General features: G+C 43.1%; 1 protein-coding gene across 3 annotated transcripts in view; it reads right to left on the bottom strand.

The window, feature by feature from the left end:
• Nucleotides 1–16,614, bottom strand: part of USP4 (ubiquitin specific peptidase 4) — a 34,003-nt gene that overhangs the window by 2,387 nt on the left and 15,002 nt on the right. For 2 of the 3 annotated variants that reach the window (XM_058812721.1, XM_058812722.1), the window contains 11 exons: nt 15,917–16,141; nt 14,342–14,425; nt 13,879–13,973; nt 4,956–5,147; nt 4,327–4,415; nt 3,216–3,431; nt 3,067–3,137; nt 2,600–2,715; nt 1,967–2,116; nt 1,224–1,327; nt 91–179 (listed from right to left, as the gene is read on the bottom strand). In XM_058812721.1, the coding sequence (XP_058668704.1) occupies nt 91–179; nt 1,224–1,327; nt 1,967–2,116; nt 2,600–2,715; nt 3,067–3,137; nt 3,216–3,431; nt 4,327–4,415; nt 4,956–5,147; nt 13,879–13,973; nt 14,342–14,425; nt 15,917–16,141 (1,431 nt within the window). Of the gene's footprint in view, nt 1–90; nt 180–1,089; nt 1,328–1,966; nt 2,117–2,599; nt 2,716–3,066; nt 3,138–3,215; nt 3,432–4,326; nt 4,416–4,955; nt 5,148–13,878; nt 13,974–14,341; nt 14,426–15,916; nt 16,142–16,614 lie in introns of all 3 variants that reach the window. The other variant, XR_009275267.1, reaches the window with a different exon arrangement.

The following is a 16,614-nucleotide window of genomic DNA, read 5'->3' as shown; positions in this document are numbered from 1 at the left end:
AAACCATCCACACAGCTTGGCTGCAATGTCACACAAAGCAGGGAACCACACAAAGCACAGAGCTGGAACAGCCTCAAGCCAAATACTCACCACTATTTGGTCTTCTGAAGCCACCGAGACGCTGCTGTCGTCGAAGTAGTACCACTTGTCATTCACCTTGTTCTTGGCATAGGCAGTGTCTGTCAGGGAGGAACTGCAGCTCAGCAGGCTGGCCAGGGCCAGCAGGGAGGGAATGCACACCTGGGACACTGGGACTCCAACCACGTGTGCTTGGGAGGCCAGGAGCCAGCTTTGGCATTGCCTGCCCCAAGCCTAGCTAACCAACATGAGTATCTACAACATGCCAGCTGGCCCAGCTAGTCCAGGACCAGGTTCCACACACCAGGCTTAGCCCTGCCAGCTGAGATACAGGGAAAAGAAACTTAAGGGAAAAAATAGGCTTTGTTCACTGCCCTTGAGTCAGAGCTTTCCCAAACACACACAGTTTAAGACTCTGCATTTTCACTAGAAAGGAAAGTTCTCTACTGCTAATGGATCTGATCTGATTCTTGCAAGAATCCTCACTCAAGAATGAAGTTAGAAGTCCCTCAACATCTTTTCCAGCCAAGACTTCTTGGCTGTGATCTCCAGCCTCAGAACATGTGCCCCTTCAGCTACAGGAGTTCATCATCCTCTCAATGGTAAATTGCTTCTGGGTGGTTTTGCAAGTGTCACCTACAGCATGGATCTGCATGGACACCTGATACAGGGAACTCACAGACACTTTTCATCTGTGCTAAAGCAAAACCAGTGACAGAAAACACAGACTCATCATGTACAAAACTTGTATGTAAGTGGGTTTTCTCTTGATGAAATGACATTTTGCTATGTCAGTTCTTATCAGTGCAAAGGTGGAGACATTCTGCCAGCCAGTGTCACAATTTCAAGTTCAGCACTGAAAAATTTGGAGTCCACTCATAAATTGGGGAACACCATCACACAAACTAATGACAACTAACCAGGGTCCCACAGGCATCAGTCAGACCTCAGGCCAAAGTGCTGCTACCTATCTGGCCTCCAATCCTAACAGGATCCCAATCCAATACTCACCTGCACACAAACACAGGTCAGTTTTGCACCAGACACCTTAGGGAGGGCTATTGAGGTGTCCCAGTGCAGAGCCCTCCCATGTCTCCTGTGCCCACGTTTCGCTGCACACCAAGGACACAGCAGCAGTTACTCACAGTGGCCCACTCCCATGGCTCCATAGTGATTGGATACTGCAATGAGGTCATACACGTATGAGCCTGCTCTTGGGTCACAGACAAACTCAGACATGTTCAAACCCCTGGAAGGAAACACAGAACTATCAGTACACCAGTAACCATCACTTTTTAGGAAATGAAGCATGGCACCAGTGCTGCTCTGCTGCTCAGGGGCCAGGTGTTGCTAGTGTGAAGACCAGGCTTGTTACCCCTCCCACACAAGGCAGGTCCTGACAAACACACCAAGCACTGCCAGTTTAGAGGGAGGTGTTGAATAAAACACAGCTTGGAGTGTCCCTGTGTAGGCATGAAGAGTGAGACAGGAATAGTAAGGGATTTGCTTCATCCCACAGCAGGATGCAGAAGCAGAGGGACAAGGCAGGCTTTCATCTTGTAATTGTGCAGTACTCAATACTGCAAGTGCAACACTGCCAAAAAAAATTGCTAAAATTGCTACAGAAGTTCTCTTGGTTGAATGACATGGGCTTAAGTGAATTTCAGAACAGTACCTGCTAGTAATTAATGCTCTTTGAGATGAATAGCATTAACAAAAACCACCCCCCAAAGACACTAACCCTCTCAACTCATGCCTGCTGTCCAGCCATTCAAACCCAGAAAACACCTGCTCCAGTTACAGCCTTTACAACAAGCCCACCCAACAGAAACATCAGAAGTACATCTTTCTTGACCAAGATCTTCCTGGCTTGAGAGAAGAATCCTACCTGATGGGGAATTCCACAACCGTGTCAAGTTTATCCCTCCAGTATCTGCTGTACGAGAAGCGTTTTAAATGTACCACCAAAATCCTGGGCAAAGACCACAAGTCAAACTTCTTCGTGGCCTGCTGATGTTTCTTACAGTTAGGGCAGTACCTAAGGAAGGAGCAACAAGCAAGGAAATTAATGACTGCATGAAAGGAAAAGCTTCTGGCCTTCCATTAAAGATCCTCACTAGCACAAGCACAGTCCATGCCTGACAGAAGGCACACTGCCTGTGGAATCTGCAGGTGAACATTCTGCCTCAGAGAATTCCAAACTCCACTTGCTTTCATTTTATAGTCCTACAGCAAGTATGTTGACTGCACATTGTACAAAAACCAACTTTGAAAAACAGCCTGGTTATTGGAAGTTGCATTCCCACTGATACTTTTTTCTTAAATATAGGCAGGAAACAAATACTTTTATTAACCCATGCCCACAGTCTATTGAGTCAATACTTAATACAGATCTGACAGACTTCTCAAAGATAAGGACAAAAGGACAGACCTGGGAAATGATAAGAATCCCATGAAAAATCATATGAACTCAAACAGTTACATTTGATGGTAAATATGGCAGGCAGACAGTGGTTCTTACCACGGGTCATGTTCACCAAGTGTTTCCATAGTAGTGAAGAGCTCTATGCAGTCTCTGAGGGCTACAACAGCCTTCTTCTTCTGTACTTGTAGCATGCTTCCATGTTTTTCAAATGCCTAGTGAAAGAGACAGGTGCTTTAGTCAATTCCACATACTCTGTAATCCCTGACATCAAGAAATTACATGCTCACTTTCCCCACAATGCCTATTTCTGCACCTCCTTCTCCACCCAGACAATCATCTCCAGCTTCCAGCCACTCCTTTCTTATGCTAAATAGTCCTTAAGAGAAAATATATGTCCTCACTTGGGTTTAGAGCTTTTACAAGACAGTAAAAACTGTCCTATTCTGTTATAAAAAAACAGTTTATTCTTTTAAAAAGATGACCCACCAGAACACTGTTTACTATCACCTTTTAAAAACCATGCAAATTTACATAGATGTCTTATGAAAAGAGCATACTACAACCTGTGCCTCCTGTTCATCATACAGCAGCCTCCGTGTCTCAGAATCCCAGTCAATAGCAACTGCAGAAAAAGCTACCAAAAAAAGGAAATAGTTATTGTACAGGTGTAAAAAGAAGAAAGGGGAAAAAAAACTAGCAAGAAAATAATTACCATTCAGTTTTAAGATTTTTCCTTCAACAATGGAGTTTATCTCCGAGGTCCCAGAGGAATTCACAAGGCTTAAAGTGAAATGCTGTTTCTTGCAAGGCTGCAGGTCTCTTGCTGACTCCACTTGCATACAACCCTCAGAGTGGCAGGGGTCAACTTCTGTCAGCTTTTCCTTGCCTTCCTCTCCACCATCCTGATGCTCCATCTCTTCAATGTCGCCTGGACAAACATTTCAAACAAGGACAATGTAACAGGGCTCCACTGGAAGTTTAGCCTGACACCTCCCATGGACAGCTGTGTGCATCAGCCTGTACAACACACACCACTTGTGTGGGAAGCAATGAAAAGGCACACAGAAAAAGAAACCTCTGCTTGCTAACCACTCCATCTGAAGTTGTGTTTTCTCCTTTAGCAGATGCCAGTTTAGGAGAGTGCTCAGTTTGCAGGTTAACAGTGACTCCTGGCAGCACACCCTGAGAAGCATCCCCAAGAGAGAATCAGCAAGGTTGCAGCTGGGTGTCTTCACAGAAAGGAATATGTAAGTCACCAGGAAAGTTATTTCCACTCTTTGGGGGAAATGGGCAGGTTTTTCCCCCATTTAATTTAATTGCAGCTGTTACCCTCAGGGCTACACTAGGGAATCATTTCAAACAGGGAAGGGAAACACTCATGTGCCATCAGCTTTAAGAGCTTCCTAGAGAGCAGGTGGCCTAGGAATGAAACTGTTGATTCTATGTCCTCCAACAGACAAATTTCTCCACAATCGTTGTGACCTAACAGGCCAGTTTTCATCACCAAAGGGCATGCCAGGAAGGGTTGCCTCTGGAGGGAGGCACCTGGACACCTCAATTAAGTAAGGACTTCTCTAACACTGGTCAGGATGAATGCACATCCACACCTTGTTCAGCAGCTGCTGCACATCTGATCTCCCTAGGAAGGAAATGGCCTACAAGATTCTCCCTGTACCAAGCAGATGCCCAGCACAACTGTGTGGTTTAATCATGGTGGAGAAACAACCTGTTAGAGCTTAAGCCAAATACATACAGCACAAAACAAAGGCTGTTAGAAAGCTGAAGTGCTGAAAAGCTTCCAGCAGATTTTGAAAGGGCTTTACCTTCAACCACACCATTGGAGCCATTGCAGGTTCCTCTGTCTGGGCAGGGTGGGGAGTATTCTTCTGCCAGAGGGAGTTTCACACAGCGGCTGAAGAGAAGGGATACATTTCTTACACAGCCATACTGGAGCTGTGCACCAGAACAGCAGCACACCCCTCTTTAATCGGCTCTTGCTGCCCAGTTCCCTCCAGCAAACCAGAAGCCAACCTGTACAGCACCATTTACATTTACATGACAGCACCAAGAGCCCTCAGAATGAGTCAAACAACAATTCCCTGAATCTTTGCTCTCACTGCTTGTTCCATGTTTCACTGGCTGTATATTGAAAAGGCAGAAGTAAGTTATGGTGGCCCCATCTGTGAGCCCTGAAAACATGCCCTCAGTTCTGCTCCTGATTCCTTTTGCAAGGCTGAGCCAGCAATATCTGTTACAAAGGCGAAAAAAACAGGACCTTGAAATGTCCCTGGGGCCTCCAGACACTAATGCTATGCAAATCCTGGTTTATACAACCCACACAAATCAAGGAAAATTCTCTCTGTAACAAGGATTCAGTAATCCTATTACAGTGTAATTGAATAAGAGACATCTAGAGCTTGGCACAGGATTCAAAGGTACAGCCATGACTTACCTGATCTGCTCCAAAACCACATTGTACAGGTGATCCACAGTGAGCTTGTGTTTGGGCACAGATATTAACAGTGGCTGCCCAAAGAGCGCAGTCCCTGAAGTGTTGCTGGATTGCCTCACTGTCTTCTCCCGAAAGTAAATGGAGAGAGTGACATACTCTGAGCCATCCTCACTTGGCTTGCACACTTCATACCTGTTTGAAAGATAGGTTTTTCCAGGGGTTATTCCCACTGCCAAGAAGCACAGCAGGACCAATATGAACTCAGTTCAAGTCTCTCCCACTGTACAAGAGGGCTGTGCTGTCCTCATGCTACAGAGCAGTTTTCTGAACACACCCCATGGCTCACAGTGGCACCTGCAAATGACTCAGCCGCCACCTTCCCTCTGTCTTTATTCCTAATTCAAACCCCTGACAACTCCACCAGTGAAAAATACTAAATGAACTTTGAAATTCCTCTGACAGTGTTTGTTCCCCCTGGAGAAAGAAATCTTGTTGATACCTTGGGTCTTGCATTCTGCCAGCCTCTCAATCAGTTTTATGGCCTGAGCTCACATCACTGAGCAGCTAATGTTTCATAAAACCAAGAGTCTGGAAACATCTGCTTCACAGAAAAATCCAAGGACAGTAAACAAACAAGAAAAATTCTGGAAGACAACAAACAGCCTGGGAGAACAGTGAGGAGACTGTGACGCAGTTTGTGCCCTGGGTGAAACAGCAAATGAGGTATTCGCAGCTGTCAGAGGAGAGGCAAAAGTAACCACATGCTCCAACACTATCACACTGTTTGCTTCAGGCCTATCCATTACAAAAGATTGATTTTCAGGAATGCCAAGTCACAGTGCTCTTTAATTTAGTGCATCACCTGTCCCAGATTTACCTTAAAACTGAAAGAGAAAGGAAGATTTCATGAAAAGATGTCACTACACATAATGACCTAGACCACAGTCACATATCTGAATGCCTCAAACTCCTAACAATTCTCTTCCATTAGACAAGCACTCCCCTTCTCTCAAGAGCTGGGAAACATTTTTTTATTCCTGTGTTCAGAGCAGGGAGGAGAACAAATTTCAGAGCTGTAATTCTGCTTCATCCTACTTACGACAAAAAACGATCCCAGCTTGGGACTTGGACTGAGTTCAGTAGAGCACAGAAGAAAAACATCCTGCCAGGGAGTCCCAGCCCACCAAGAACACAAGAGCTCAGAGTCAGCATAAGAGTCCAATGTCAGCAGCTGTTGAGGTTTTCTGGGCTGTCAATGCTACTCAGCTGGACACCAGCACTGCATACAGCCCACACCTCCTAAAGCTTCCTGAGAAACAGCACTACAAAAAGGTGAATTATTTCACTTAGTACTGTTTAAACCACAAAAGGCCATAATCAGTCCCAGAATATAAGCTGTGATTAACACCAGGTCCTATGAGAACCTTAGCCTGGACTCCTGTAACACAGCTCAGCGCCTGCCACTCCTGTGACTCCTCCCACACCACCTACACTGCTCTGCAAGCAGCAATTCATGAAGCCCCATTTACACTCCACCCTCAAGCACCTGAATGAAGCCCTGCCCATGAGAAAGAATAGATGGGACAGAAATAAAAGGTTATTTCCACAGGTAGAGATCATCCATCACAAAGAGCCAGCATGCAGCACCCCACAACACTCTGCAGAGAGCATCTCACACACTTCTCACCACAACACAACAGATTATTCAAGTGTCCCTCTACCCATTCCACCTCAGAACACCTTTTATATACTAGCACTAAAGCAGACACATCAGAATCAAGATCTGTCATTTTTATGATCTCCTGAGAAACAGCTATCCCTTGAAAAAACCCAAAGCCAAAGTATTTTAAGTACAGTGTAACAGGCCATAGAGCTGATACTGGGAATTGCTGGGCAATACCCCATAATTCTGTATGTTACAACCTAATTGAAATAATAGAACATGAAGATGATGCTACTCCAGAAGACACACCATGGTTTTAGAAGTCAGAAATATTAGCTCAGCTGCTACCACATTGCTAGATACTGGCTAATTGCCTTTATAATTCATGACAACTCAGAAGTGTCTGAAAACTACTAAGTAATAGGGTAGGACTTGACCGGTCTTTATCAGCATTATGGAGGTTCAGGTGTGTGGTTTCAATTCAGAAAGGAGGCACTGAGCAATGAAGTAACTTTGTTCCATTGCACAATGAAGGTAAAGCAAGTGCACCGAAGAATGGAAAGCTATGAAGGACCAGAACTACAGGAAAGGACAATGAGCTGAACACCAGGCTAATATATAGGTTGTATGTCACTGAAACATTCCCTCACAGGTGCTGGGATCTGTGATACTAACTCCAGCTGCAAAACACTATGTGGACCACGAGTCAGTCTACAGCAACAACCAAGAAGTCTATTTTGAAAAAGAATGAAGAAAGGCAGGAAGAAATGCTTTGCACAAGCTGCCAAACAGATCTGTCTGAAGGAGTTACTACTGTACAACAACCCAGAGATGCTGCTGAGAAACCACAACAGGGTCAAAAGTAGATAGTAAGAATAAACACAGGATTGAAAAAAAACTGGGAGAAACTGTGGCACATATTCTGATCTCTTCTAGAAGTGGAGATACACCTGATCTGTTTACTTCCTTTCATAATACCAGAACACATACAAACAAGTCCACTAAGAGATCAGAGACTGAAAATGCCATGTTCTTAAGACAATGGACAGTTTGCACCACAGAACCTGGTCAAAAGATTTTCCCAGTCTTTCAGAGGAACACGATTAAAAATGATGAGGAATTCACACAGGAGATTTATACTTGGCTTAAAAAAAATACAAGTTCATTTAGGAAAGGACGCAAACCCTCATTGCAAACAAGAAAACCCCAGTTTTAATAACTGTGAACAAACTTCACAGATCAGTCTGCTACAAGATCTCAAATGTCTTGTATAAAACTGGACTTGCTGGTCTGCTGACCTCACTTACTCAGCTCAGTAATTGCTGTAGGCTCAGTCACACTAACAAACCTGACATCTCTGCAGCCAGTGATGTTTGTTCAAGACCATGAACTTATCTGAATGTAATACACAGCATGTTGTAAGAGAAGGCAGAAAACATGGCATGTATGGCAAACTGAATAGATCCTATTATGCACACTTTTATAGGTTAAAGGTGACCTGCAAATCAATTTGTGAAACTTTTATCAACATAAACAATACATGTTCTGTAATATGCCCCATGAGCCAGGCTAAGAGAACAGGGGTATCTAGTTGATCCATCAGATCATTTTTCTTCTTAGTTCCTCAGAACTAAGAAGAAACACTAAGAGCAATGCCCCTGCAATGGGCTGTGGAGTTTGTTTCCATGTGGGACTTACCTGAGCCCTTGTAGGCCGGCTCCAAGCTCCAGCAGGATCCCTGGTGGTGGGACAGCACCAGCAGGTCCATGTGAGGGGTTACATTGGAGCGGGAGCCGGAGGTCCTAGGGGGGCTGGGCTTCCCAGGACCTGGGGAAAAGAAACAGCAAGTGTTTGGGTTGTGTGCTGAATGCTGTGCTCTGCTTAGCCTGGGCAATGAGAGCATTCAGCACAAACACTGAACTACTGGCATCAAATTGATTTGCAGACCACCTTTACAGAGAGATTTCTGATTATTTGCCACAAACCTCCCTGTCCTTCCACAGAACAACATGCTTGGAGAGAACCATTTCCAGCTGTGAGAAGTGGGATACTCCCATCATTCTCTGGCTGCACTGCCCCTGCATGGTGGATCAGTGATCTTGTTTCAAGGCTTCTAGCAACCCTCTCTACTTCTGCATCTCAGCTCTTCTCTGATAAATATTAACACAACTTGCTCCAGGTCATCCTGACAGTTCCAAACCTGTCAAGATGAGAAAGAGATGTGTGCAAAGCCTTGTGAAAGAACAGGCTTGGAGAACTTCCAAAATGTCCGAATCCTCCTTCCCTCTCAGTGGAGAAGAAAACGTGGTTTTGTCCTCTTGTGTAAAAGGTGCCAGGCAAATTTTGGAATGCATTTCAAAGTTACTTGAAGTCACCTAAATATCAACCAGTGTGTATTTGCATTTCTTCTTTTTGAGGTTTTACTATCAGAGAGCTCAACAGGTAAAATTATAAACCAGAAGAACTGATGAACCAGAAACTGAGCACCGCAGAGGAAAAACATATCTTAGAAATCCAGGGCACATCTTCATTTTCCAAACTGCAATCCATTCAGCTTAAGTTCCAAATGGAGTCCAATTCTTGCCCCCTTCCTCAGTCCCCCAGATTCAGTATTCCCAACCACTTTAGTGGCACATTAAAATTCACAATGCACATCTCAAGATGTCCAAGATGCCTTGCAAAAACTGAATGTGCCTTCCCTCATAACCCTATGGTGAAAACCAGAAAAAAACCCCACAGTTCTTCCTGCCACTAAAATATCCCATAAAAGGTGGCAGCTCAATATCCATACATCCCACATACAGCACATTTCCCAAATTTCACCAACAGTCTGGACTACAATACCTATTCTGCAGGCCCTGTCCTCTGGCAAGCAAATGCTCAGAAAAGCCAAGGCCCATCCCAGCTGCTCTATTCCTGCTGCAATGTGTTGTGAGAGCTCCTGCTCCCTGACATTTCCAACCCAAGCATTTCAGGGAAATCCATTATCTACTCACTAACAAACCAACAGAGGCCCAAATGAAAAGCTGAGACTTAACAGACATTGGTGTCAAAAGCAAGACACCAGTACAAAAGTACTGACTTTAATTTTTTAAGTCACAGCTCTGCTGGAGCACAAATCTCCTGCAAATTAGGAGTTTTTGAATTCTGAATTGGGATGTGTGTTGCCAGCTGGCCAGTGCACAATACAGTAAGAGGTCTGGCAAACCACAGGGGTATTGTTGTCACAGGCAGGCCTGGCTACTGCTCTCAGCAAAGCAAGCCTGCAGAAACACTGCAAGAGACTGACATTCATAATTAAATTTTTCAAGCCTGAAACAACTTAATATGATGCTAAGAAATGTGCAGAAGGCAAGAACTGCCAGTTTAAGCTACAAGCAGATCCTGCAGCTTCAGAACCACCAACACAACTGATTTCTGTTGCAGGAGACAGCCACAAAGGCGATCACAGGTGGGAGATCTGAGCAAGGTCATGTTTAGAGGGGAATAATGAGAACAAGGAACACAGGAACAACTGGATGGCAGCTGCTCATGAACTCAGCCCCAGGGCTCTGTAATGCCCTATCATTACCCACTCATTCTTTGGATCCCCTGAGTCCAGCAAATAAGCACAGATGATTACTAAAACAACCTTGGTTTGCTTCTGCCAGTGGAAGGGAGGAGTGCTTCTCAGGTGAGGAAACTGTTACATCTTTTAAAAAGTCATTTAAATGGAAGGGTGTGGTCTTCAGTTTATCACAACTTCTCTCAGAATTCACTCAGTGTGCAAGGAATCAGGAAGAACAGAAGAAAAGGCCTGTGAGCCTACCCCAATTCAAAGACGAGGCAACAAAATCCTTCAGAAAAAGACCTCAAAAATCAATAGAACCCACTGAGCCATGTGTAATTTCAAAATGTAAGTTTGGGAAATGCACACAAGTTTTGGGGAAATACACATGAGAAATATCTGGTTCTGAATATGCTGTACTGCTTTAACTCTGTTTTGGATAGCTTTTCCCTTTGTTTTCTAACCAGTGAAAGAAACTTAGCATTTAACTGCAACTACTTAAAACAAGGAGCAAGATATACACATTACAGTTTTCCCACAGGGAAGTCTTGCTACTGAACCTTACTGGGAAATACTGCTCTTATTTCCCAGTAAGCACATGATGAGTATATAAAAGGGACAGGATCAATAAAACATGAGTGAGGAAAGAGTTCAAGCACATGAGACAGCAAGTATCATGAAGTATCATTTAAATACAAGAGATACTTTGATTCTAGAAAACATCTTTTACTTCAATAAAAAAAATTAATAGACAGTACTCAGTCATATCCCAGGTTCCATTATATGTCAACTTGAAGCAAACCTACATTAAGATTTAGTGTATAAGAACACACCCTGCACAAGGTGCCAGGACTACCAGATAATCCCTTTCCAGTTTGTTTTTCACACCTGATAGCTGACATAGCTCTCACTTGGCTTTACTGCACTGAGCCCAACACCCTGAAATGATGCAGCTTCCCTATTTGATTTATAAATAAGTAATGCTATTGAAAACCCATCTGTTCTGTAACTTCTATCTTCTTAGACTCAAAGCTGGTATGTTTTAGTCTTACCATACAAGGCCATTAAGTGATTCATACAAATCTCAGGAAAAATAAGTTTTCAAAACATGGTAGGCAAGAAGCTTCCAGAAGAATTCTTCCTTTCTTAAAAAGCAATTGCTATCTTTTCAGCCCAACACTCTAGAAAGTGTTCTTAAGAGTTTCTTTTGTGGTAATATCCAGTATAAATGTAGTGCAAACAAACGTTTGATGAGTTAGCATTGTTTTATTGAGTCTTTTTTAAGTTATTTATTTCAACTGTGATTTTTGGGTGAAAATACTGTGAATGTAAAACCCTACACTGCTGTACTTTCTAATAAAAGGCATCTGTTCCCCTTCATTAAGTGATACAAAGCCAGTTTTCTTCCAGGAACAGCAGAGAGATGCATCATTCTGTGTAACCATTACACACCCCACAGCTCCATCACCAGTACAGGAGATCTTTTCCAAGCTGAGCATTTCATGGACTGTGCAGGCATACAGAGCATCCTCCAAGTCACAAGCAGCAAGTCTTTTCCTTGAGGGAAGAATTTGCCTCAATTTAAGAAGAAAAAAATTCTTTTTAGTGAGAAACTCTTCTTCATTGACTCTGGGGAAATAAAATGTTTCTCAGCATTTCAAGTGGAAACAAGTTTGTTCTTTAAAGGTGGAAGGTTTTGAAAGACCTATTTTTTTTGAAGTATTTTTATTCCTCTTTTTAATAAACAGTGAGATATTTGCCAGTAATTTAAGAAGTTAAGTTGCTGAGATATCAGAAACTCCTGAAGCTATTGGCAGCAGCAATCTGAACAAAGCACCACACACCACATTCCCCAGCCACACACTACACAGTACCTGCAGGAGGCAGAAACCTGCTCTGCCAAGGCATTGCCTGAAACTTCTGGCACAAACACAACAGCTTGAGCAGCACGTGACAAGTTCCTCTTTAACTGTAAAACCATCTTTTCTGCAAGAAGCAGAAGGCAGAGAGGTACATCCACAACTAAAAGTACATCCCCTAATGGAAAACAGGTTTTGAAGCTGGCAGGGCAAAAAAATTATACATGGAAAGAAAGTGGAAGTCAAGAACCTTCACACTACTCTAACCATTCATTGAATGATCTTAGAACACCTAACAGCAGACCTTTTATAACCAGGCAAGGCAGGTAGATTGCCCACACTAGAAGTAATTATGCAATTGCCTTTTAAATACTTTCCTCTTTATGAACAAGTGTTTCTCTGCTCATTTTTTTAAACAAGACTTCTTTCAATAAAAGAATGCTGGTTTTTAGCTGTAGTTAGAATATTACTTCACATATCTTTTTCCTGGCAGCATTACCCATTAAAAGGACTTCCTATGAACAGCTTTTTCCTAATTCTTGCCCTGGTGCCTGGCTTCTTGCTCTTGCCTCTTAGTGCTGAAAAGATCTTGGAGGGTGTACATGGAAAAACAGGATTTGCAAAACTTCCTCCTGCTACCTCTCCTCTTCCTCAGAAGGTTATTTTTAACCCAGGTCAGTTCACTCACTGTGACTCACAGCAGCACCTCATTTACAGTTACCCTGCACATAAAAGGAAGAGGCAATTGCAAAGGAAAATACACTTGGGGCAGTTCAGCCAATGCTTGCCCCACACTAGACCTGATTCAGACACACAGTTACTTTCTGGGGAGGGATTTACAACATGTTATGCCTGTATGAAAGCAGAGGTTTTTTTGTAATTACCACTGTAATATCATGCTTCTTGTTTTTAAAATGTTTTGCTTGCTGCAGAGACAGACAGACTTACAAACTAACACTCTACAAACAGATTTCATAGAAGCCAAACTTCCTTCCCAGATATCAACTGGTCACCCAGATGAAGACAACAACTTTTACAGAACTCCTTCATTACATCTCAGCAATAAAGTCACAACAGACAGCATGACAGAAGAGCACCAGGATGTCACAGCATCCCACCCCATGAAAGGTTCACAAAGCACCACAGGATGTCAGTGCAAGTCTCCACACAGACCCAACAATTCCATGGCAGCAATATCCTTGCACTGGAATGTTCTCCTATTTCAGCTGCAATAGAGGATCACCTTCTGCTCTCCTCACCAGATTTCAGAGGTGATTGAAAATATCTCACTCACCACACACATGTAGAACATCAAGCAGGACCAAATCCTCAGCTTTGCCCTCACAACAACAGTTTGGATACAGTGTTTAGTAACAGTCAAGAGCCCATAAAAACGCCCAGTCAGGGTGTTCTAACAACAATGATGGATTTTGGAAAGGCAGAGTGCAACAACTTAGACTTTGTACTATCCTACTAATGGTGCAAAACTTTTGGCTGATTTGGAAAACATAAGAACAACAACCTTGAGCAAAAGTAAAAATGTCAGTAAGAGCAAAACTGTAATCCAGATGTAATTATGTCCTAAAGAGGCTTGTAGGAAGTTCTAAACTGCATAACACAGACCAGACTGAAAGTTTACTGTGATCCAAGGGCCATGTCCTCCTGTGTTAGAAGAATACCAGCTGAACACTGCAGATGTTGACCTGCTGGTAGGAGCAGTGCTGCTGAGCCATGCAAAAGGTCTACAAGAAGGGCTAGGTCTTGTGAGGGGACAGGAACTGGGTTTTAGACCCTAAAATCAAAGGAAATGTTTTGCAGTATTCTTCACATGTGGCATTTTCCCAGATTACTCACACAAAGATGTCGTCTTTTGGCATGATATGATTTAAACCTTCATCCATTTGGAAGATTTTGTGGAATCTGTGATTATACACGTCTGTCACCACCATCTAGGACAGCAAGTGAGATTTGCAAAGTGATTATAGTAAAAACTTACATAAATTTTGGCAAACTACCTTTAAATTCAAGCCACAGTTTATTCCAATTCTCTATCACAACTGTCAGCATACCAACATCAGCTGCACTTTGCTTTTCTGTCCCTTCTCTTAAACCTCTCTACTGCAATGGAATTATCAGAATAAATATAGACTATTTCATGCATCTTTTTAATCTTCAAGCAAAGAACAGCATTTTAATTTGTTACAGTTTTGTCACTAACCCATTTAGTTCAGCTTATCACCCATATAAAAGCTAGGCTACCAAAATGCTTCAAGAAGAATAAACATTTATCAACATTACTGTCTCCATTTATCCTTACATTTTCTGCAGGAACACCAGAGAGTTTGGAAAGTGCTTCACACAGATCTGAGATGGCCCCCATCATTGGCACCACAACCCGGTACTAGAAACAAAAATAATGTTATATTAACACCAGGCAAAAGAAACCCATACAAGGCAGAGAGCAAGAAAATGGAAATAAATTCTTAAAACTCCTGAATCTTTAATTTACAGGAGTTCTGCTGCAATTAAGGTCACAGCCACACACCTGAAGGTCTTCTGGATCTCAGCTTTGCCTTACACAAAGCAGGGATTTGGAGGGAATGAAAGCCATGAACAGCCTTCTGCTGTGATCAGGCTCAGCAGTAGTAAAACCCAAGAAAAAACAATCACCAGACACAGCAGCTTGCTTAAAACATAAAATTGCTGTTTTTTTCTGTGATAAAAAACATCTTAGAGCCATTCTCTTCAACGCTGAAGGTCAAGACAAAAATCTTGACAGACATGGAAATGCTGCCAATCAGCTCCTCCAGAACTGCATCAAGGACATTCACTCCCTCTGCTTCTGTGACATGTGGCAAGCACAAGGCTACTTTAGGGATGTGTGTATCCATTTGAAAATACAATGGGGGCAAATTTAAAACAAGTCTATTGACGAGGCTGATAAGCAAACATCATTTTTCTTTTTTTATTTCCCCAAGAGGAGTTATTTTTCAATTCCGTTTGAAATTCAGCGGCCTTACATATTTACAATCACAGAACCATAGAATACGCTGAATTGGAAGGGACCCACAAGGACCATCAAAGCCCAACTCCTGACCCTGCACAGGACACCCCAATAATCCCACCCTGTGCCTGAGAGCATTGTCCAAACATTCCTTGCATTCTGACAGTGACTGTGATCACTCCCCTGGGGAGTGTTCCAGGGCTCAACCACCCTCTGGGTGAAAAACCTTTTCCTGGCATCCAACCTGAACTCTCCCTGACTCAGCTTCAGGCCCTTCCCCTGGGTCCTGTCACTGGTCTCAAAAGTGAACAGGGAGCCTGCCTTTTCACTTCCCTCTGTGAGGATGCTGAAGACCACAAGGTTTCTCCCCTCAGTCTCCTCCCTCTTCCCAGGCTGAACAAACCTGTGATGTCATAAGGCTTCCCCTCCAGCCCCTTCACCATCCTCATGGCTCTCTTTGGACAGTCTCTAATGATTTGTGTCTTTTTTGTATTGTGATGATCTAAACTACCCCCAGCATTTGAGGTGAGGCTGCCCCAGTGCAGAGCAGAGGATAGAACCCCCCTTTGACAGGCTGTGCACCCCAGGGCACAATTTAAGTTACATCTTTACATTTTGTAAGCACACTGCTGCTTTCAGGGAGCAGCACATCACACAGGTCATCTCACCACAGAAAACCACTTCCAGCTGACCATGACCCTTAGTTTCATGAGCCAAGATTTTATAAAGTCTCTTGATTTCACATCCCAGATTTTTTATCACAAAACCCATACTACCTCACTCAAAGGTGGACATCAATATCCTTCATATTACTTTCAGAGTCTCAATTTTAAAATCTCATAGAACTCAGATGACTTCAAAGAAATGTGTGTCTTCAGCATGCCTCACCTGGACAGGTCTGCGCTGTGGGTCTGCATACACCAGGGTCACTTCCATGAGCCGGTCCCTCCTCAAGGGCAGGGGCAGAGTTAAGTAACAGAAGGGATCAAAGGTCACAGAAACTTTAGAGCATTTGGGACAAACAAGGGTAGACTTGAAAAGACCATGAAAAATATCCACAATGATGGAATCATTCCTCAGCCTATGATTCTCCCATGCCTCTTTTGCCACCTCCTATAAAAACAATTAAAAAAAATATATTAGAAGTTATTTCTTGCAAAGATTTCTACAGTGGATTGAGCACCAGGATCAAAGAAAACTTGGGAAATTGATACTGATAGGTCAATTTCAGAGGGAAGGAGCACTACCAATATGTGTACATCAAGCACCACACACTGGGATTTCTTCTCAGTGAAATTAATGCCTAGCAACAAGTAAAATTTAATCTATCTGTTCTGGCTGAGTTTGATCAGGTATTCCTTGGTGCACACAATGCCAGAAGCATGAGCAGAGCTGAGGGGACAGTGACAGGGTCACATGCTGCTCTTCAGGACAAGCAGGTTTGCTCCACTCTCCAGAAGGAATGGAGCACTGCCTGTTGCTTTGGAAAGGCAACTGCAGTTACAGCTTTCAAGAAAAAAAACAGAGCTTTTTTGTCTTGGAAAATGATGGCCATGCTTCACAAAGACAGGCTAAAAGGAGACAAA

Source organism: Ammospiza caudacuta, chromosome 12 (assembly GCF_027887145.1).
Source record: "Ammospiza caudacuta isolate bAmmCau1 chromosome 12, bAmmCau1.pri, whole genome shotgun sequence".
Lineage (NCBI taxonomy): Eukaryota > Metazoa > Chordata > Aves > Passeriformes > Passerellidae > Ammospiza > Ammospiza caudacuta.
Note: the sequence above shows the minus strand (reverse complement) of the source record. Positions and strands in the feature narration are given on the sequence as shown.